Source organism: Mobula birostris, chromosome 6, assembly GCF_030028105.1.
Source record: "Mobula birostris isolate sMobBir1 chromosome 6, sMobBir1.hap1, whole genome shotgun sequence".
NCBI lineage: Eukaryota > Metazoa > Chordata > Chondrichthyes > Myliobatiformes > Myliobatidae > Mobula > Mobula birostris.
The window spans coordinates 51,556,202-51,577,512 of record NC_092375.1 but is presented as its reverse complement, the minus strand read 5'-3'; the positions used below and the strand labels follow the sequence as shown (position 1 = coordinate 51,577,512).

The 21,311-nt window shown below is 48.8% G+C and overlaps 1 protein-coding gene across 2 annotated transcripts in view; it reads right to left on the bottom strand.

Annotated features, from left to right (window-relative positions):
* Positions 1–1,547: 1,547 nt before the first annotated feature.
* riox2 (ribosomal oxygenase 2) overlaps positions 1,548–21,311 on the bottom strand; it is a 40,297-nt gene continuing 20,533 nt past the window's right edge. For both annotated transcript variants that reach the window (XM_072260494.1, XM_072260493.1), the window contains exons 8-10: positions 17,499–17,587; positions 14,938–15,039; positions 1,548–1,854 (exon numbers count right to left, since the gene is read on the bottom strand). In XM_072260494.1, coding sequence (XP_072116595.1) covers positions 1,696–1,854; positions 14,938–15,039; positions 17,499–17,587 — 350 coding nt within the window. In that variant the 3' untranslated portion in view covers positions 1,548–1,695. The remainder of the gene's footprint in view (positions 1,855–14,937; positions 15,040–17,498; positions 17,588–21,311) is intronic.

Here is a 21,311-nt window from a genome sequence, read left to right as displayed (position 1 = left end):
AATAATATAAATTCTACAGCACTGCACTTTGAACAAAACATCCACTGATTTGCTTTATACCACTCTATTAATCAATCTAAACATCTGACATTCAAGTTTTACACAGTTAAACTAAAGGATTGGGGTCGATATAAAGTAATAGTAAAGCACACACAAAGGGTACAACAACAAGCAGCACACATCGAAGCTGCTGGTGAACGCAGCAGGCCAGGCAGCATCTGTAGGAAGAGGTGCAGTCGACGTTTCAGGCCGAGACCCTTCGTCAGGACTAACTGAAGGAAGAGTGAGTAAGGGATTTGAAAGTTGGAGGGGGAGGGGGAGATCCAAAATGATAGGAGAAGACAGGAGGGGGAGGGATAGAGCCAAGAGCTGGACAGGTGATAGGCAAAAGGGGATACGAGAGGATCATGGGACAGGAGGTCCGGGAAGAAAGACGGGGGGGGGGGGGGGGGGCCAGAGGATGGGCAAGAGGTATATTCAGAGGGACAGAGGGAGAAAAAGGAGAGTGAGAGAAAGAATGTGTGCATAAAAATGAGTAACAGATGGGGTACGAAGGGGAGGTGGGGCCTTAGCGGAAGTTAGAGAAGTCGATGTTCATGCCATCAGGTTGGAGAATAACCCAGATGGAATATAAGGTGTTGTTCCTCCAACCTGAGTGTGGCTTCATCTTTACAGTAGAGGAGGCCGTGGATGGACATGTCAGAATGGGAATGGGATGTGGAATTAAAACGTGTGGCCACTGGGAGATCCTGCTTTCTCTGGCGGACAGAGCGTAGATGTTCAGCAAAGCGGTCTCCCAGTCTGCGTCGGGTCTCGCCAATATATAAAAGGCCACATCGGGAGCACCGGACGCAGTATATCACCCCAGTCGACTCACAGGTGAAGATGAAGCCACACTCAGGTTGGAGGAACAACACCTTATATTCCGTCTGGGTAGCCTCCAACCTGATGGCATGAACATCGACTTCTCTAACTTCCGCTAAGGCCTCACCTCCCCCTCGTACCCCATCTGTTACTCATTTTTATGCACACATTCTTTCTCTCACTCTCCTTTTTCTCCCTCTGTCCCTCTGAATATACCTCTTGCCCATCCTCTGGGTCCCCCCCCCCCCATCTTTCTTCCCAGACCTCCTGTCCCATGATCCTCTTGTATTCCCTTTTGCCTATCACCTGTCCAGCTCTTGGCTCTATCCCTCCCCCTCCTGTCTTCTCCTATCATTTTGGATCTTCCCCTCCCCCTCCAACTTTCAAATCCCTTACTCACTCTTCCTTCAGTTAGTCCTGACGAAGGGTCTCGGCCTGAAACATCGACTGCACCTCTTCCTACAGATGCTGCCTGGCCTGCTGCGTTCACCAGCAACTTTGATGTGTGTTGCTTGAATTTCCAGCATCTGCAGAATTCCTGTTGTTTGCAATAACAAGCAGAATGATTTCTTCAGTTCAGTTCTGCATAGGGAGGGGAAGGGAAAAAAGATCACGAATTGTTCAGTTTTATTATATATTGGAATATGTTTATAAAATAATGAAAATGCACATTAGTTGATCATATATGAATATTAATTTATTTCCTCCACATGGCATAAAATCTTGGTATTTGTGCTGTAACATTCCACAAAATAAACAATATCATTTCCATGTTTTTAATGACACAGTTAGAGAGCACTAAAGCTACAGTGAGCCAATTCATATGACAATTCACTGCACTTCTATTAAATTTTCTGTCCACAAACACAATGCAAGATTTTCTTTTGCTTCATTAGAGTCTACTTTAAGGTCTCCCACAAAAACGGCATCATCAAACCAAAGCTGTTTCAGTGCCTCCAAGTGAGAAGAAGGAAATTTCAAGCCATGGGCCTGCATGGAAGAAAAACAATAACTAAATGAAATGACTTTTGACACAAATAATGGCATTATTGGTACAAAACCAAAAATAGATGATGTAAATGATGAATTGGAACATAACTCCAAATAATGACAACTATATGACACTGAATGCTTATTATCCATGATATTCAGAGATTGTACTGTCTCTCTAACCTCCTTCATAAAATGGCAGGCAAAACACAGGGTAAATGCACCAATTGTGAGAATGAAGAACATTTCATCTCATGAGTCTGGAACTGCAGGCCTTAAGTTATGATGAGAGATGGGGTAAGCTGGGGCTTTCTTAACTGCAGTGTAGGCGACTGAGGAGTGTCTTCACAAAGACATACAAAATCGTGACGGGTGTAGATGAGATGGATGGACACAATGTTTTTCCAGGGGTAGGAGTCTTAAGTAAGAGGGCATAGGTTAGAGAGAAGGGAAAGAATTGAAGGGGACATGTAGGTGGTGACTATGTGGAACAGGTTGTCAGAGAAAGTGACATAGGAAAGGTACAATTACATTGTGTAAAGACATCTGGACAGGTGTTTGCATAGGAAAGTTGCCTTAAGCAGACATGGGACTAGTTCAGGGAGACAACTTGCTAGGCATGGATGAGTTGGGCCAAAGAGCCCGTTTCTGTAACTCCATGATCAAACAAGACTTACAAATTGATTGCTTTTTGTTAAATAAGCAAGAATACTGCATTAAAAGCTGAAGTTCACATGCGATCACATGAAGAAAGTAATAGTATATCATTCATCAATGCAGGATGACACCAAAAAGAACCTCTTGATCTTTTCAATCAAACAGATTCAAAACTTGCCATCAGTTTTATATGAGAGTGACATTAAACCTTAATAATTTGGCCATCATTACAAATAGAAATTCTGTTCTAATGTTTTCCAAAACAAAAGTGCTACCATTAATAGACCTAGTAATTAGCTATATTTAGTTAACAGCTGAACATTATATTAACAGTTAATGTTACATCAATAATACGACTTGTTTGCTATTAAATTTCTAAAAAATCAGTTTCTAAGGTTCTACAAGGCCAATTTTAACAATCCAGTTATATAGGCAGATCAGTTAATGGTTAAAAGATTAGTAAGAGATGCTTAAAGAAAAGCAATGTTGTAGCGCTGTGCTACACACAGCGCTAGAATAACCACACGGAGTCGGTCAGTTGGAGTTGCGATAAAGAGATTTATTCAAACTTCGCGGCCTGCTTTAAAGCCTGCCCGTTCGCGCGCTCCCTGGGGCGGGACTGCTGTGGGGAATGCCTATTCCCAGACTCTTTCCGCGTGCGGGATTTTCCCCCTGCTGGTGAAGATGGCCTGGCGCCCTTTTTGGGGCTGGCCCTCTGCCTGCGCGCGCTGTTGTGAGCCGGTTCGTGTATGCCAGAAAGTGGGTCGCCACATAACCCTCCCCCTCCGAGAACCGGCGATACCTCCCCCAATGTCCACAGTCTGGATCGGCCTCTGGGAGGTCTGCCCCTGCGCCACAGTGCCTGAGACAGGACCGGCTGCGCCAAGTCCACATGGGCCGGTTTGAGTTGGTCCACTGTGAAAACCTCCTCTCTCCCCCCAGTGTCCAGCACGAACGTGGACCCATTGTTCCTGATCACCTTAAACGGCCCCTCGTAGGGCCGCTGTAGCGGTGCCCGGTGTCCACCCCGTCGTACAAAAAGGAACTTACAGTTCTGCAGGTCTTTGGGTATGCAGGTTGGGCTCTGTCCGTGCTGTGAAGTGGGGATGGGGGCCAGGTTACCGAGCCTCTCCCGTAGTCTGTCCAGGACTGCTGTGGGTTCTTCCTCTTGCCCCCTTGGGGCTGGTATGAACTCTCCTGGGACGACCAGGGGTGCGCCGTACACCAACTCAGCCGACGAGGTGTGCAGATCCTCCTTGGGCGCCGTGTGGATTCCGAGCAGGACCCAGGGAAGTTCATCCACCCAGTTAGGCCCCTCCAGGCGGGCCATGAGAGCCGATTTCAGGTGACGGTGGAAGCACTCCACTAGTCCGTTCGACTGTGGGTGGTAGGCAGTTGTGTGGTGTAGCTGCAATCCTAAAAGGTTGGCCATAGCCGACCACAGACTGGAGGTGAACTGGGCGCCCCTGTCGGAGGTAATGTGGGCCGGTACCCCGAAGGGGGCTACCCAGGTTGCGATCAGTGCTCGGGCGCAGGATTCGGAGGTGGTGTCGCTGAGCGGGACTGCCTCTGGCCATCTGGTGAACCGGTCTATCATCGTTAGGAGGTACCGCGCTCCTCGCAACACTGGCAGGGGCCCCACGATATCCACATGGATGTGGTCGAACCTCCGGCAGGTGGGTTCGAACCGCTGCGGCGGAGCCTTGGTATGCCGCTGCACCTTGGCCGTTTGGCACTGCGTGCACATTTTGGCCCATTCACTGACCTGCTTACGCAGTCCATGCCACACGAACCTGTTGGAGACCAGCCGGACGGTTGTCCTGTTGGAGGGGTGCGCTAAGTTGTGAATGGATTCGAAAACCCGCCGGCGCCAGGCTGCTGGGACGACGGGGCGGGGTTGGCCAGTAGCTATGTCACATAGCAGGGTCCTCTCACCTGGGCCTACGGGGAGGTCTTGGAGCTGCAAACCGGAGACTGCAGTCCTGTAACTGGGGATCTCAGCGTCTGCCTGCTGTGCCTCTGCCAGCGCTGCATAGTCCATGCCCTGGGACAGGGCCTGTATGGTAGGTCTGGATAGTGCATCCGCCACGACGTTGTCCTTTCCCGAGACATGCCGGATGTCCGTCGTGTACTCGGAGATGTAAGACAGATGTCGCTGCTGGCGGAACGACCAGGGGTCAGACACCTTCGTGAACGCAAAGGTAGGCGGTTTGTGGTCTGTAAAAGCGGTGAAGGGCCTACCTTCTAAGAAGTACCTGAAATGTCGGATTGTCAGGTATAGTGCCAATAGCTCCCGGTCGAAAGCACTGTATTTGAGTTCAGGTGGTCGTAGGTGTTTGCTGAAGAACGCCAGGGGTTGCCAGCGACCCTCGATGAGTTGTTCCAGCACGCCACCGACTGCTGTGTTGGATGCGTCCACCGTGAGGGCAGTAGGAACGTCCGTTCTGGGGTGCACTAGCATCGCGGCGTTTGCCAAGGCTTCCTTGGTTTCAACGAAAGCGGTTGCAGCCTCTTCGTCCCAGGTAATGTCCTTTTTTTTTTTTTCAAAATTCTTTATTACAAATGTCGGTGCTATACAATATTTACAAACCCAGTGAATAACACATTTACTACACTACAAACAGACAATACACGTTAAACCAATATATTGCCATCCTCATCAATGATGGCATTTACACCCCGCGGAGCCCAACGGTCCCGGAACATCTCGACGGTCGCCGTGGACTGTGCGTATTCCTTTTCAATGTTCACCCGGGCTCGAACATACCCCCTAAACATAGCCAGGCAGTCCGCCCGGGGAGAACCTCCTGCCACCCTTTTCCAGGAGCCACGGATGGCAATTTTCGCCAGCCCCAGGAGCAAGTTGACAAGGACATCCTCATCCCTCTGTGCCCCCCTCCTTACTGGATGACCATATATGAATAGGGTGGGACTGAAATGCAACCAGAAGGCGAGAAGCAGCCCACGCAAATACGCGAAAAGGGGCTGCAGCCTCACACACTCCACGTACATATGGTACACGGTCTCCTCCAGCCCGCAGAAGTGACACGCGGCTGGGAGATCCGTGTACAAACTAAAGAACTTATTGCAGGGCACCGCCTTATGCAGCACCCTCCAGCCGAGATCCCCAAGGTGCATGGGAAGGACTCCCTTGTAGAGGGACTTCCACTGGGGACCCCCCTCACCTCCAGGTGGAAAGACCGACCGCCATGGCGTGTCGGGACGGTGGACAAATGCTAGGAAGTGGAGGGTGTGGAGCAGCAGCCCATAAAGGTACCTCCTGCCTGCATCCCTGAATGGGATTGTGGCTGTCGATGAAAGACGGCTCAAGTTGTGTGGATTCGTCTCTCGGGTAAGGCTGCGGGGCCTGGGCCCGACGAGCAGCTCAGCCCGAGTCGTTCCACACACCTGAGCCGCACTGACATCCGTTGAGACAGGGCAAGGGTCGGCCAGGACCCCGCCCTCTGCCAGAGGAGGGGATTCCCGGCCTGAGGCAACCATGTTCCAGACTCTCAGTAGGTCCTGATAGAAGCTGGGCAGCCTCTGCAAAGCAGCACGGCTGACGCCCGCCGGTGGTAGCTGCATATCTTCGGCAAGACAGCAGCCCCTCCGGAGGAAGAAAGTCGCCAACACGTGCCACCTGGGAGGGTGCTCGGCGTACAGGAATCTCTGCAGCGTCCTGAGGCGGAGAGCCGCCAGTCGTGTGCGTACACACACCAGCGACTGTCCGCCCTCTCCTTCTGGGAGACTCAGAACCGCTGCAGAGACCCAGTGCTTCCTGTTTCCCCAGAAGAAGTCCACTAGCTTCCTCTGCATTCTTGCGACAAAAGGGGCAGGGGGGGGCCAAGGTGACCATCCGGTACCACAACATGGAGGCCACCAGCTGGTTTATGACCACCACCCTGCCTCGATAGGAAAGCACCCTGAGAAGGCCTGACCAGCGCCCTAGCCGGGCCATGACCTTTGTCTCCAGGTCCTGCCAGTTCGCCAGCCAGGTCTCCCCAGAAGGACTCAGGTAGACTCCCAGATAGAGAAGACGTCTGGTGCTCCACTCAAAAGCTCTCATCTCCTCCGGCAGGGAGTCCACCTGCCACTGGCCTACTAAGAGTCCGGAACATTTCGCCCAGTTGATCCTGGCGGAGGATGCCGCCGAGAAAACATCTTGGCACTCGCGCATCCTCCGCAGGTCACAGGGGTCTGTCATCATGAGGAGTACGTCATCGGCGTAGGCCGAGAGGACGACCCCCATGTCCGGTTCGCGCAGAACCAGACCTGTCAGCCTTCGCCGAAGAAGGCCGAGGAATGGCTCGACACAGATCGCATACAGTTGACCGGACATGGGGCACCCTTGACGCACTCCTCTTCGGAAGTGGATAGGTCCTGTCAATGATCCATTAATTTTAACTAGGCACTCTGTGGCAGAGTACAGGAGCCGAACTCGGGCCACAAAGTGTGGTCCGAGCCCAAAAGCCTGCAGGGTGCCCACCAGGAAACTGTGGTCCACCCGGTCAAAAGCCTTCTCCTGGTCAAGAGAAAGAAACGCTGCCGGGGTCCCAGTCTCCTGGACTAGGTGGATCAGGTCCCGTACTAGGTGGACATTGTCCTGGATGGAGCGGCCCGGGACTGTATAAGATTGGTCAGGATGGACCACCTGTCCAATTACCGAACCCAGACGGTTGGTCATTGCCCGGGCGAAGATCTTGTAGTCCACGCACAAGAGGGAGACCGGCCGCCAGTTCTTTAGCAGGCGGAGGTCTCCCTTCTTGGGCAGTAGGACCACAACAGCTCTCCGCCATGAGAGGGGCATTTCTCCGGTGGCTAGGCTCTCCCCTAGGACAAGGCTGTAATCATCCCCCAGGACATCCCAAAAAGCCTGATAAAACACAACACTCAGTCCATCCAAACCAGGGGACTTGCCCCTCCGGAGTTGCCGAAGGGCAGTGGACAGCTCCTCCCGAGACAGGGGGGCATCCAGACGCACTGCGTCCTCTGGGCTGACCTTCGGCAAATCCTCCCAGACCTCATTACACGCCTCCGCATTTGACGGATCAGGCGAGAATAAGGACCGATAGAATGAACGGACCTCGTTGTTAATTCCATCAGGGTCCGTGATGGAGGAGCCATCGGCAGCCAGCAGCTCCACTAGCTGCTTTTGAACTCCCCGCCACCTTTCCAACGAGTAGAAGAAGGGTGAGCCACGGTCCAAATCCTGCAGCATTTGGATCCGTGACCTCACGTACGCACCTTGGGACTGCTGGAGCTGCAGGTTCCTTAGTGCGTCCTTCTTCTCCTGGTATTCCTGCCACAGCTGTTGGTCTCCAGCGGTCGGACCGAGGCGGGACTCCAGGTCAAGCAACGCTCTCTCAAGCCGCTCAACCTCAGAGCTCCGCCTCTTTGTCGACCCCCTAGTGTACTCCCGACATAAAAACCGGATGTGGGCTTTGCCCACATCCCACCATAGCCGTAGGGAGCAGAAATCTCTCCGCCTCTCCTTCCAGGAGACCCAGAAAGCTCGGAACGAATCCCGGAAACGGCTGTCCTCCAGCAGCCGGTTGTTAAAATGCCAATACCCGGATCCCACCCGAGGGTGTAGTGGAATAAATTCCATCCACACAAGGTGATGATCTGAGCACGACACCGGCCGCATGGAGGACGCCGACACGCGGGAGACGTAGGCCCGAGAGATGTAAATGCGGTCTATCCTGGAACCTCCTTCTCTAGACCTTCTCGAGAAGGCGCTAGAGTTGGGGTGAAGATTCCGCCAGCTGTCCACCAAGTCAAAGGAGCCGACTAGCTCCTTTAACTTTTTTGCCGATGCTGGGTCGCGTTGGAGGCCCGAACAGTCCTCCGCCTCGAGGGTACAATTGAAATCTCCCCCGAGGATGACGCAATCCCCAGGATCGATGGAGCTCAGCAGGGTGGACAGCTGGCAGAATAGGCGCGTCTGCATCACACCGCGCCTGGGAGCATACACATTGATAAAATGCAATGGTACGCCATCCAGGCGCACAACCAGGTGGAGCAGACGGCCGGGCATAACGTCCTGGACTCTTTCAATTACTGGCTGGAAGGTCGGGGCCAACAGGATCGCCACCCCGCTAGAAATGGAGCTGAGGTGGCTCATGTAGACCCCGCCCCGCCACTCCAGGAGCCAAGCAGACTCGTCCCCAGGGATGGTATGGATTTCCTGCAGGAAACTCACCGTATACCGCCCATCCCTGAGGGCTGAGAGATTGTTATGCCTGCGAAGAGGACCCCTGCTGCCGTTTACGTTGAGACTAGCTATGGTAAGCTTCATGGCGGGAGCACACTAGGGCTCAGCAGCTGTGCCCATTTCGGTGAGAGCGGAGGCGCCCTCCACCACACTGTCCGGAAAGAAAGCAAGGTTACTTTTTGCCTTCCGGGCTCGAGCGGTACCAGCGACACCCTGTGACCCACCATCCCCCGTAGGAGCGAGGCTGCTTCTCCCTCTAATGTCCCTTACTAGGTCACCTAGGAAAGATTTTAGTTGCCGTCTGTCGTTCCCCGCCACCGCATTCCTCTTTCCCTTTCCCTTTCGTCCGAGGATGACTCGCAGGGACCTCACCAGCCTCGGCATGCTGGGCCAGCGTAGCGAGGCTAGTTGAGGCCGGTGCTTGGCACCCTCAGAGGTGAGAATAAAATGCTTAATTTCCTCTACAGGTATCAATGGGGACTTCTCAGGAGGGGTGAGGATGTCCATTATTTCACTATCGAAAGAGTCCCCCTCCAACCCGTCACTGCAGACAGAATCCCCATCGGCCTCCCCGCATGTTCCAAAAGATGGCTGCGCTTGTGACCCATACCGCGCAGCGGGCACCTCGCTCTTACCTGCCCGCTCCACCGTCGCATCAGCCTCATCCACATTTGCGACAGTGGAGGGACAATCCCCAGGGACTCCCTGCAAGTCATTAATTGCTGGGGTCGACGTGCACAGAAAAACGCCCTCCCCAGGGGGCAGGCATAGAGGGGAACCCAGCACCTTTGGTCCAAGGGATTCACAAGCAGCCTGGTGCTGAGAATGAGAGAGCTTTGTCTCGTCTCCTCTTACATTATTCGGTACACTGGCCTCCAGAGAGGCGCTGACTTGTAGGTCCTGGGTGGAGGCCTCCAGGGCTGCCTCATTTGTGCAAACAGGGCTATCACAAGCTTTTTGCACAACCACACCATCTTCCCCAGGACTGGTGGCTACATCTGGGGACTCAGGTTTAGAACCAACCCCTACCCGGATTCCCACCCCTTCCTGGGACTCCTCCGCATCTACATCCCCTGACCTCTTGCGGGAACGTTCCCTTCTCCTCTTCACACCGGAGGAGCACACAGGTGCAGGCTTCACCGATGGGGCGGCGCTCTCTGTTTCCATCGCCCCGTCTGCTTGCGCACCTCCCCGAGCCCCAGGCTCCACTTCAGGCGAAATGGGCGTGAGCTCTGCAGCCTCAAAGGCCCGCTTCTTACTGTGTTTGGATTTCCCCTTTGCCTTCTTACTCCACACAGACTCCACCCCGTCCCCCACCTGAACCACAGGGAGAGGAGCAGGGACCGACCCAACCGTAGGAGTAGGGGTAGGGGCAGGGGCAGGGTGAGGGGCTGGGGCAGGATCACGGGCGGGGGCAGGGTCAGATGCAGGCGCAGACACACGCGCAGGAGTAGGATCAGGGGCAGAGGTAGCTGGGGCACTGGTGCCCGAAATGGGCTCCCTCGGGTTCCGGGCGGCAGGACAGTCCCTCCGAAATTGCCCCACCCCCCTGCACGCATGGCACCGCGGGCGCTCGGAGCTCCAGTACACCTGATAATCCACTCCCTCATGCCGGACAGTAAACCGGCCCTCAACATCGACCTCCCTTTCCAGCTGCATGAATACCTGACACCAGAAAGAGATTACGGTGCGGAGGGTGCATCTCTTAAATTTGTGTCGGATGGCAGTGATCTCCAACCTTACTTGCCCTAAACGGGCCAGTGGGGGTAGCAAGTCCTCATTTGGAATGAAAGGCTTAACATGCCCAAGCACGATACGTTGCGTGGGGGCCGTCACCAGCTCCATAGGTAAAAAGATGTTGTCTACCGTGACTCCCCTGCTTAGGGCCCGGTGCACTAGCTCTTCATTCGCCAGATAAAACACCGCCTTTCCGAACTCCTTCTCGGTGGCCAGAATACCACCTTTCCCAACAAGGTCCTCCATTGCCTCCGTACACTTTTCTAGTGTCATTCCAGGGCGCAAAATACATTGCACCCCACGTTCCACCTTCACCGACCGAAAAAGGGCGTTGTCCGAGGCCGGGGAGGCAGCCGCCCTTGCGTAACTCCCCGAAGGCCCACGACTCCCTGGAGACCGGTCCGGCATGCTGGCGCTCTTTCCAGTCCGAGAATCCTACAGCAGTGCCGGTTAGAAGTCCTGGAACGAGTCGAATAACTGGCCGGGAAAGTTTGCAGTCGACAGTTCCTCGCTGGCTCGACGCCAGGAAAGGCTCCGTCGGACTTGCAGAGACCCAGGCCGGGAGAGGCCGAAACGTCCTTCCAGATGCTCTGGCACCAACACCGGACGAAAATCAGGAAAACAATGGAGGAGGAACGTTGCCCCGCTGTCAATGGGGGGGAACGACGGCGTTTGCCTCCGGTTTTGGAGCGAACCGGCTTCCTGGCGAGGTGCCAGCGGCCGCAGCTGGGAGCTACGCAGTTAGCAGCCGCCAACAAACCCAGCCCAAACCGGCAGTGAAACTCCACACTGAGTTTCCACACCAGCGCCGTCACTCACTCAGTTGTCCAAGAGACTTTTAGAGCCACCTCCAAAGTATTCCACGAACTTTATCCAGTAGTTTTGCCTCGATTTCTCCCAGCTCAGTCAGCACAGCTCCTCTCTGTGTCTGACCCCGGGAGTGTGTGACCCCGGGTGTGTGTACCTGACATTAGAGTGAACAGGGGTCGCATGGTTCGGGCTGCTGAGAGGAGAAAACGGTGGTAGAAATTCACCATACCCACGAATTCCTGCAGGCCTTTGATTGTGTTGGGTCGGGGGAAGTTGCGGACCGCGTCTACCTTGGCGGGCAGCGGGGTTGCCCCGTCTTTAGTAAACCTGTGGCCCAGGAAGTCGATGGTGTCGAGTCCGAACTGGCATTTGGCTGGGTTGATTGTAAGGCCGAATTCGCTCAGGCGAGAGTAGAGCTGGTGGAGGTGGGACAGATGCTCCTGACGACTACTGCTTGCTATGAGGATGTCGTCCAAATAGATGAATGCAAAGTCCAGGTCGCGTCCCACCGCGTCCATTAGCCGCTGGAAAGTCTGTGCGGCATTCTTTAGACCAAACGGCATTCGGAGGAATTCGAAAAGTCCGAACGGGGTGATGGGTGCTGTTTTGGGGATGTCGTCCGGATGTACCGGGATTTGATGGTATCTCTGGACGAGGTCTACCTTGGAAAAGATCCTTGCGCCGTGTAGGTTTGATGCGAAATCTTGAATGTGCGGCACAGGGTAGCGGTCTGGCGTTGTAGCCTCGTTCAGTCTGCAGTAGTCACCGCATGGTCTCCAGCCCCCCGTTGCCTTGGGCACCATGTGAAGGAGGGAGGCCCATGGGCTGTCGGACTGTAGTTTGATCCCCAATTCCTCCATCTTCTTGAACTCCTCCTTCGCCAGTCGGAGCTTGTCCGGGGGAAGCCTACGAGCACGGGCGTGGAGGGGTGGTACCTGGGTCGGGATGTGGTGCTGTACTCAATGTCTGGGCATGGCTGCCGTGAACTGCGGTGTCAGTACTGATGGGAAATCCGCCAGGACCCTGGTGCATTCGTCGACGGACAGCGTGATGGAGTCCAGGTGTGGGGCTGGCAACTGTGCTTCACCCAGGGAGAAAGTTTGAAAAGTCTCGGCATGGACTAATTGCTTCCCTTGCAGGTCGACCAGCAGGCTGTGGGCTCGCAGAAAATCCGCCCCCAGGAGTGGTTGGGCCACGGCGGCCAGTGTGAAGTCCCACGTGAACCGGCTGGAGCTGAACTGTAGCCGTACCGTAGGTTCGTATTGTGCTACCATTTGCGGCCCTCAGGGTGGGTCCCAGTTCTCTGTTGCGGGTATCATAACTCGTTGGAGGTAAGACGCTGATCTCCGCTCCGGTGTTGACCAAAAAGCGGCGTCCCGACTGCTTGTCCCAAACGTACAGGAGGCTGTCCTGATGGCCAGCCACCGTAGCCATCAGCGGCGGCTGGCCCTGGCGTTTCCTGGGAATTTGCAGGGTGGTCTGCAGCGGCGGGCCTCTGTGCCCCACCGCTGGTGGTAGAAACACCATTGTTCGTTGGGCTCTGCTGCTGGGCCTGGTCTGGTCTGTCATTGGGTACGTGGCTTGGTGATCTGTGTGACGGATGCCCCTTTCTCTTTCCTGGCATTCCACAGCACATCTGCTCGGGCCACCACCTCCCGGGGGTCGCTGAAATCTGTGTCGGACAGCAGCAGGCGTATGTCCTCGGGCAGTTGCTCTAGGAACGTCTGCTCAAACATGAGGCAGGGTTTGTGTCCTTCAGCCAGGGCCAGCATTTCGTTCATTAATGCTGATGGTGGTCTGTCTCCCAAACCATCCAGGTGCATTAAGCGGCGTGCTCGTTCGCGCCGTGAGAGTCCAAAGGTCCTTATGAGCAGGGCTTTGAATGCTATGTATTTGCCGTTCTCCGGGGGCGACTGTATAAACTCCTCAACTTGTGCAGCTGTCTCCTGGTCGAGGGAGCTCAGCACGTAGTAGTAGCGCGTGGACTCCGAGGTTATCTGCCGAATGTGGAATTGAGCTTCTGCTTGTTCGAACCATAAATGGGGTCGCTTCGTCCAGAAGCTTGGCAGTTTTAACGAAACTGCGTGAACAGATGCAGCGTTGGTCATCTCTGGTCCAAATATCGCTTGGGCCGTCGGGGTCACCAATTGTAGCGGTGTACTACACACAGTGCTAGAATAACCACACGGAGTCGGTGAGTTAGAGTTGCGATGAAAGAGATTTATTCAAACTTCACGGCCTGCTTTAAAGCCTTCCTGTTCCCGCCCTCCCTGGGGCGGGACTGCTGTGGGGAATGCATATTCCCAGACCCTTTCCACGTGTGGGATTTTCCCCCTGCTGGTGAAGATGGCCTGGCGCCCTTTTTGGGGCCAGCCCTCTGCCTGCGCGCGCTGTTTTGAGCCGGTTCGTGTGTGCCAGAAAGTGGGTCGCCACAATGTGATAATAAACAAAAAGCGACGATACTTCAGAAAGTGAAAGAAAATAAATAGAAACACATACAAATGGGGCAAGAAACAATACAAAACTAAAGGACAAGGCATAAAGAAATACCAAAAATAACTCATATCCTTGTAAATGGCAGAAATACAAAGCAGTTAAGAACCAAAAAAAAATGGGAGGGTAATAAGAACTCAAATTTGTGCATGGTAGCAATTTAAGTTAGAGAGCTCTTTGGTTGTCTGCCCTCAAAGCCCATTCATACTTGACGTGAATATCTGGATGCAATTTTCCACTAGCAATCAAACTTTCAGCTAACTAGCAAAAGCCTTGTGCACACAAGGACTTTACAATTGTACCCTGCAGGCCCAAACCCTAAATTGTTTGAGAGACAGTCGACTCCCACCGACATGCGCAACCATTTAAAAACACTCAAACATTATCAAAATATTAATTCAAAAATCCAAAACAAAATTTAAAAAAAAAGAAAAAATTTTCATTCCAATCTTCAATCAACAATTAAATGACAAAGAAATTACTCTTTTTGCAAATGAAATTATTAGGCCATTTACTTTAGCAAGTAAATCTCCCAGTACAGTACAGGCCATTATTCAACCACATCAGGATCACAGTGTTTAATTCTGGATAGAAAACCTTGAAAAAAGACTCTTAGGAGGTAGGTACAGTGTAGATTTGCCAGAGTGGTACATGTATTTCAAAGATTAAATTTCAATGTGGGATTTTACAAACTGGATTTTGTTCTACGGAAATTTAGGATACTTAGGGATCATATGACTAAAATTTTAGGTTATCAAGGAAACTGATAGCTGAGAGAGAGCTTATTTCTATTAATGTGGGATTTAAAGACTAGGGTTGAAAACCAAGAAATTAGAGCCCAACCTTTCAAAAGTGAAGTTAAGCAATGATTCTGAACAAAAAAGGGGATAGAAGTTTGGAATATGCAAATCCTGATGTTAGTCTATGGTGATTGAGAGATTTAAATCAATTAAATATATTAAATTAGCTACAGGCTTAAAAGGATATAGAGCAAAGGCAGATTGAGTTTAGCCACATCGGCAATGATATCACTGCATGGCCAAATAGACTGAAGAGGCTGAACAGCTTCTGCTTGCAGCTTACCTTCATATCATGACTCATTTTCTAAACCTGTGTCACCTAAAGAAAATCTTACCACCTCAATAGAAAGATCAGGAAAAAAAAGTTCTCACCTGAAAACATTCTTCTTCTTTGTTTTCAGCCCCCATCATGTGGCTTTCTCGGCTATTTTTTAGAGAATGATAAACGTACACCATCATTTCTCGAGATTCATCCTGTAGTGACAAGAATTACATAAAGTACAATTATCTAACCAGCCTTGTTTAATTTTACCCTTTATATTTGGAGTAATCCTTATTCCATGATCCTTACTTTTCTCCTAACCCTTCCTTACACTTTTTTCTTGTCATCCAAGTTGTTTGAATGTGATAAGGTGATCTTTACTTCTATTACTAACATCGGTATTACAACCTAAAGCCCTTTATGCAAAATTTTCTCCTACATTTTTCCATAAGCATCTTACTATTAATCTAATACCTAGGTCTTTTAGACACGTCAAGCGCTGAAAACACACTTTAACTAATCTGCCTTATCTCTTTTTAAGCACTTCTATCAAATCACTATTTAGTAATCTCTTATTATGAAAACAATCCCAAATTGTGGTTTAAACAAAGGTTAAGTAGTTTCTTTATTGCACATCAATTTCTGTATGTTTTGCTACCTAAACCCTAATGTTACATCACCATTCTGGCCTTATACAGTTTGTCTGCTGTTTTTAACATCTATAACAGCAATTCTACTAATCAATCTGTTCTTTCATAAGAGCATAAGAAATAGGAGCAGGAGTAGGCCATCTGGCCCGTCGAGCCTGCTCCACCATTCAATAAGATCATACCTGATCTGGCCATGGACTCACCTCCACCTACCTGCCTTTTCCCCATAACCCTCAATTCCCCTACTATGCAAAAATCTATCCAATCTTGTCTTAAATATATTTACTGAAGAAGCCTCCACTGCTTCATTGGGCAGAGAATTCCAGATTCACCACCCTCTGGGAAAAGCAGTTCCTTCTCATCTCCATCCTAAATCTACTCCCCCAAATCTTGAGGCTATAACCCTAGTTCTAGTACCACCTACCAGTGGAAACAACTCTCCTGCCTCTATCTTATCTACCCCTTTCATAATTTTATATGTTTCTAAAAGATCTTCTCTCATTCTTCTGAATTTCACCAAGTACAGCCCTAGGCAACTCAATCTCTCTTCATAGTCTAACCCCCACATCTCTGGAATCAACCTGATGAACCTCCTCTGCACTGCGTCCAAAGCCAGTATATCCTTCCTCAAGTAAGGAGACCAGAGCTGCATGCAGTACTCCAGACAAGGCCTCACCAGTACCCTGTACAGTTGCAGCATAACCTCCCTGCTCTTAAATTCAATTCCTCTAGCAATAAGGCCAACATCCCATTTGCCTTCTTGATAGCCTGTTGCACCTGCAAACCAACCTTCTGTAACTCATGCACAAGCACTCCCAAGTCCCTCTGCACAGCAGCATGCTGAAATTTTTTGCCATTTAAATAATCTGCTCTTCCATTTTTTTCTCCCAAAGTGGATGACCTAGCATTTACCAACTTTGTACTCCATCTGCAAGACCCTTGCCCACTCACTTAACCTATCTATATCTCTCAGCAGACTCTCCGTATTTTCTGCACAATTTGCTTTCACATCAGCTAAGCATCGTTCATTTTAAGTCTAACTTTTACTTAAATTTTTGGACCATCAAATATTAATTATTTCCAGTTGACACTTTTTTTGTACATCATGCACAAAATGCTAGAGAAACTCAGCAGGTCAGGCAGCATCTACGCAGGGAAGTAAACAGTCCGCATTTCAGACCAAAACCCTTCATCAGAGCTGAAAAGGCCATCATCATGACCTGCACATCACCTCCTTTTGGTTCCCCACCGCACCCTTCCCTTTATTCATAATCCACTGTCCACTCCTGTCAGATTTCCTTTTTTTCAACCCTTTACCTCTTGCGCCTATCAGCTTCCAGCTTCTCACATCAGTCTCTCTCTCCCGCCAACCATCCTTCCCCCTCATCTGGTATCACCTATCACCTGCAAGCTTGTATTTCATCTACTTTCATATTCTGGCTTCTGCCCCTTTCCTTTCCAGTCCTATCTGGATCCACTCCAAGTTTGTTTAAACTCATCATACTCAACTCATTTCATCTCAAGTGCCTATCCAGTCTTTTTGACATCGATTACAAGCTGTTCAGGCACAAAGCAAGGCAAAAAACTATTTAAATCCTATACATTCAGAGAATTTCTCACACTTCTTAATAATTTAGTTCTCTAAGTTATTGTTGCCTTTCCAATTACTTTGTATCTGCTATACTTGCTACTCTCTTTTCTTTGCCCGTCTACTTGTCAAACATGTTTTTGGATTACTTTGGTGCACAACTTCATAAATTTTCTAACAGTCATTAGTCATATTAGTTACAAGCAACAGATTTACAAGAAAAGAATTCACTGCTTCTAACAAAATTAATTTCAAAAGATAAAATATTAGTCAAACTAATATCACTGGGTTCTGGGTAAGTTAATACTGGCAATCCTGCCTCCGTGTACTGGAATTCACAAGTAGTGATCTTGAATGGCATGTTTGTATTTGTCCTTAAACTAAAAAATGAGACAGATATACAATTACAATTTTTGTTAATGTCTATACTAACCATCCTTTCTTGATCATGTTCAAGCAAAATCATGGCATGGTCTTTAAACCTTAATCTGATTTGATCATTAAGTTTGGGCAGTTTTCCAACTAGAAGAGGAAAAAAAACACAAATAACTGAACACACAGAATATCCAACTAGCAGAGATGGCACCATCAAAACAAAATCACACAGGCAGCATGATATAAAGATGATAGCAGATTGAAATATTTTCATATTGCTTTGTTTTGCTACAAGAATGTAATTTAACTAATATTCCTTATAATTTTTTAAAATGTACATGATTGTATAATTTCTACTTCAATATTCCAAGAAAATGCAACACAGAATTTGATCCACTGGAAACAGCTTAAAGCAACTCAAATGTAGGAAAGTTCTGGATCAAAACTGTGGTTATGGGTTAATACTTCATTTGATAGCTATAGGTAAGTTGTTTTTCCTCTGGACTACAATTAAAGGACAGCCACTTACTCAATTTATTGAAGTCCTCACTGCTGTCTCTGACAAAGAACAGTAGAGCATAGGAACAGGCCATTCAGCCAATTACAATGCCAACCTAACTGATTCTATATAACATGGACGTTCCCTGCCTATTCATGTGTCTGTCTAAATGCCTCTTAAACAGTGTTACTGTATCTGCTTCTACCACCTCCCTTTTCATATTCTTTGACTTCCAGAGGTAAAAAAAAAATAGCCTCACACATCCCCTTTTAACTTTCCCTCTCTCATATCAAATCCATGCCTCCAGTATTTGACATTTACACCCTGCAAAACAAAAAAAGGCTCTGGTTATCTAGCCTATGTTTCTCTTGATTTTATATTCTTCTATCAAGTCGCCCATCAGCCTTTGACACTTTAGAGAAAACAATTCAAGTAGTCTCTCCCTACAGCAACATTCTGGTGAACCACTTCTGCACTCTTTCCGAAGCTTCACGTCCTTCCTAGAGCATGGCCTAGCCAAAGTTTTATACAAGCTGAAATGAGATTTGCCAGCTTTTCATAGTCAATGCCCCGACTACACAGGGAAGAATGCTGTACTCTATCCACTTGTGTTACACCCCAAGATCGTTCTGTTCATCCAGGAGTTCAGCCACTTACTGTAAACTTCCCTCTTACATTTTCCCTTCAAAAATGCATCACTTCTTCCAAATTAAACTCAAACTGCCATATCTCTGACCAAATTTCCAACTGCTCTCTACCCTGATGTATCCCCACTATACACAATCCCACCAGCTTTTGTACTGTCTGAAAACTTACTAATCAGACCTGCTACACTTTCATATATATTACAAACAGCTGGACCTCGCAGACCACTCCTCCTCCAATACCCAATACCTCATACCTCAGACCAAGCCAGATTTGTGTCCAACTTACTAACTCCCAATGGATCCCATGTGACTTCATCTTCTGGCCAATCTAACGGGAGCGACTTGGTTAAACCTTTTACTGAAATCCATGTAGACAATATTCCCTGCCTTACCCTCAGTCATTTTAGTTTTTTCCTAAAAATTCCAAGCTTAATTCCAGAATTTCATACTTATTTTTTGTTTTAAGTGTTCACTAGCACTAGTCGCAAATTTACTTTTACCAACCTCAAACTTATTCTACTTTTCTGATTTAACTCAAAATTATTTTCTGGATTTACCTTTCTTACGTTACTTACTTTCTCATACTTTCTAATGACGTCCTTCAAGGTTTAAACAGACCAACGCCTGAAAATTCAATCACCTACAAAGACTTACTGCAAGTGCTACTGATTTTATAACTTATGGCACACAAAAATCAAACCTCAATCAGCAGCTTCCACATACATGAACAGGCAGTATGCACACAGATGGGAAACTAATAACGCAAGTAAAATTCCGTGTGGGCCTGGGATGATAGACTCTAACAGAAGGAATATGTCCCATCTCTACATTACTAGAGGAATTGCAGCAACTGCAGGTGTACTGGTGACACAATTGGAGCAGATCAAATTTCATTACAAACCGCTGATATAATTTGGGTGGGTCACCAGGATCAGGTTTCCCTCTGCTTAAAAAAAACAAATCATGCTGCAGGAGTGGTTACCCTGCATTCCAGCAAGTCCAGAACAAATAGATGGCTCCACAGAAAACAGGAGTTACCAGAGAGGCATGGAGAAGGGAAAGGAATACTTGAACAGTTTAGGCCTTTCAAAGGTTCTGTCCCTAGCTCCATCTGTCTGAGGAGAAATGCATCTAATGGCTAAGGTTTGTTAACTAGGGTTGACAAAATACCACTTTCTGTGGGGTAAGTCATGAACTCGTGTCTACACTGTTTTGTTGATCAGGTACAAATCACTGCCCATAAGACCGTAAGATATAGCAGCAGAATTAGGCCATTTGGCCCATTGAATCTGACCCCACCAGTTTATCATAGCAGATCCAATTTTCCTCAGACCTGATCTCCCCATGTCCCTTCATGCTCTGACTAATCAAGAATCTATCAATCTCTGCCTAAAATATACATACAGACCTGGCCTCCACAACTGCCTGTGGCAAAAGAATTCCACAGATTCACCACTTTGGCAAAAGAAATTCCTCCTCATCTCCATTTTAAAAGGACATTCCTCTATTCTGAAGCAGGTCTCAGACTCTCCCACCATAGGAATCATCCCCTCCACATCCTTTCTATCAAGGCCTTTCACCATTCGATAGGTTTCAATTAGATCACCCCTCATTCTTCTGACATTGAGTGAATACTAGCCCAGAGCCATCAAATGCTCTTCATGTGATAAGCCATTCAATCCTGGAATCATTTTTGTGAACCTCCTTTGAACCCTCTCCAGTTTCTGCACTTCCTTTTTAAGAAGACCAAAACTGCTCACAATGCTCCAAGTGAGCCCTCTCCAGTGTTTTATAAAGCCTCAACATTACATCCTTGCTTTTCTATACTATTCCTCTTGAATGTTAACATTGCATTTCCCTTCCTCACTACAGACTCAACTTGCAAATTAACCTTCAGGGAATCCTGCACAAGGACTCCCAAGTTCCTTTGTGCCTCCGTTTTTTGTATTTTCTCTCCATTTAAAAAATAGTCAACCCTTTCATTTCTCCTACCAAAGTGCATGACCATACACTTCCTGACACTGTATTCCATCTGCCACATCTTTGCTATTCTCCTAATCAGTCTAAGTCCTTCTGTAGCCTCCCTACTTTCTCAAAACTACCTGCCCCTCCACCTAACTTCATATCATCTGCAAACTTTGCAACAAAGCCATCAATTCCATCATTCAAATCACCAACCTCATCCTTAATAATCGACTACAACATCTTCACAACCACTGAGGTCAGACTAATCGACCCATAAATTCCATTTTTCTGCCTCACTCCCTTCTTGATAAGTGGAGTGGCATTTACAATTTTCCAGTCTTCTGGAACTATTCCAGAATCTAGTGATTCTTACAAGATCATAACTAATGCCTCCACAATCTCTTCAACCACCGCTTTCAGAACCCTGGGGTGTACACCATCTGGTCCAGTTGACTTATCTACCTCAGACCTCTCAGTTTCCCAAGAACCTTCTCTCTAGTAATGGTAACTTCACACACTTCATGACCCCTAACACCTGGAACTTCTACCATACTGCTAGTATCTTCCACAGTAAAGACTGATGCAAAATAGTTATTCAGTTCGTCTGCCAATTGTCCCCTACAACAACATCGCCAACATCATTTCCAATTGGGCTAATATCAACCCTTGCCTCTCTTTTCCACTTTATGCATCTGAAGAAACTTTTGGCATCTTCCTTAATATTATTGGCTAGTTCATTTTCATATTCCAACTTTACCTT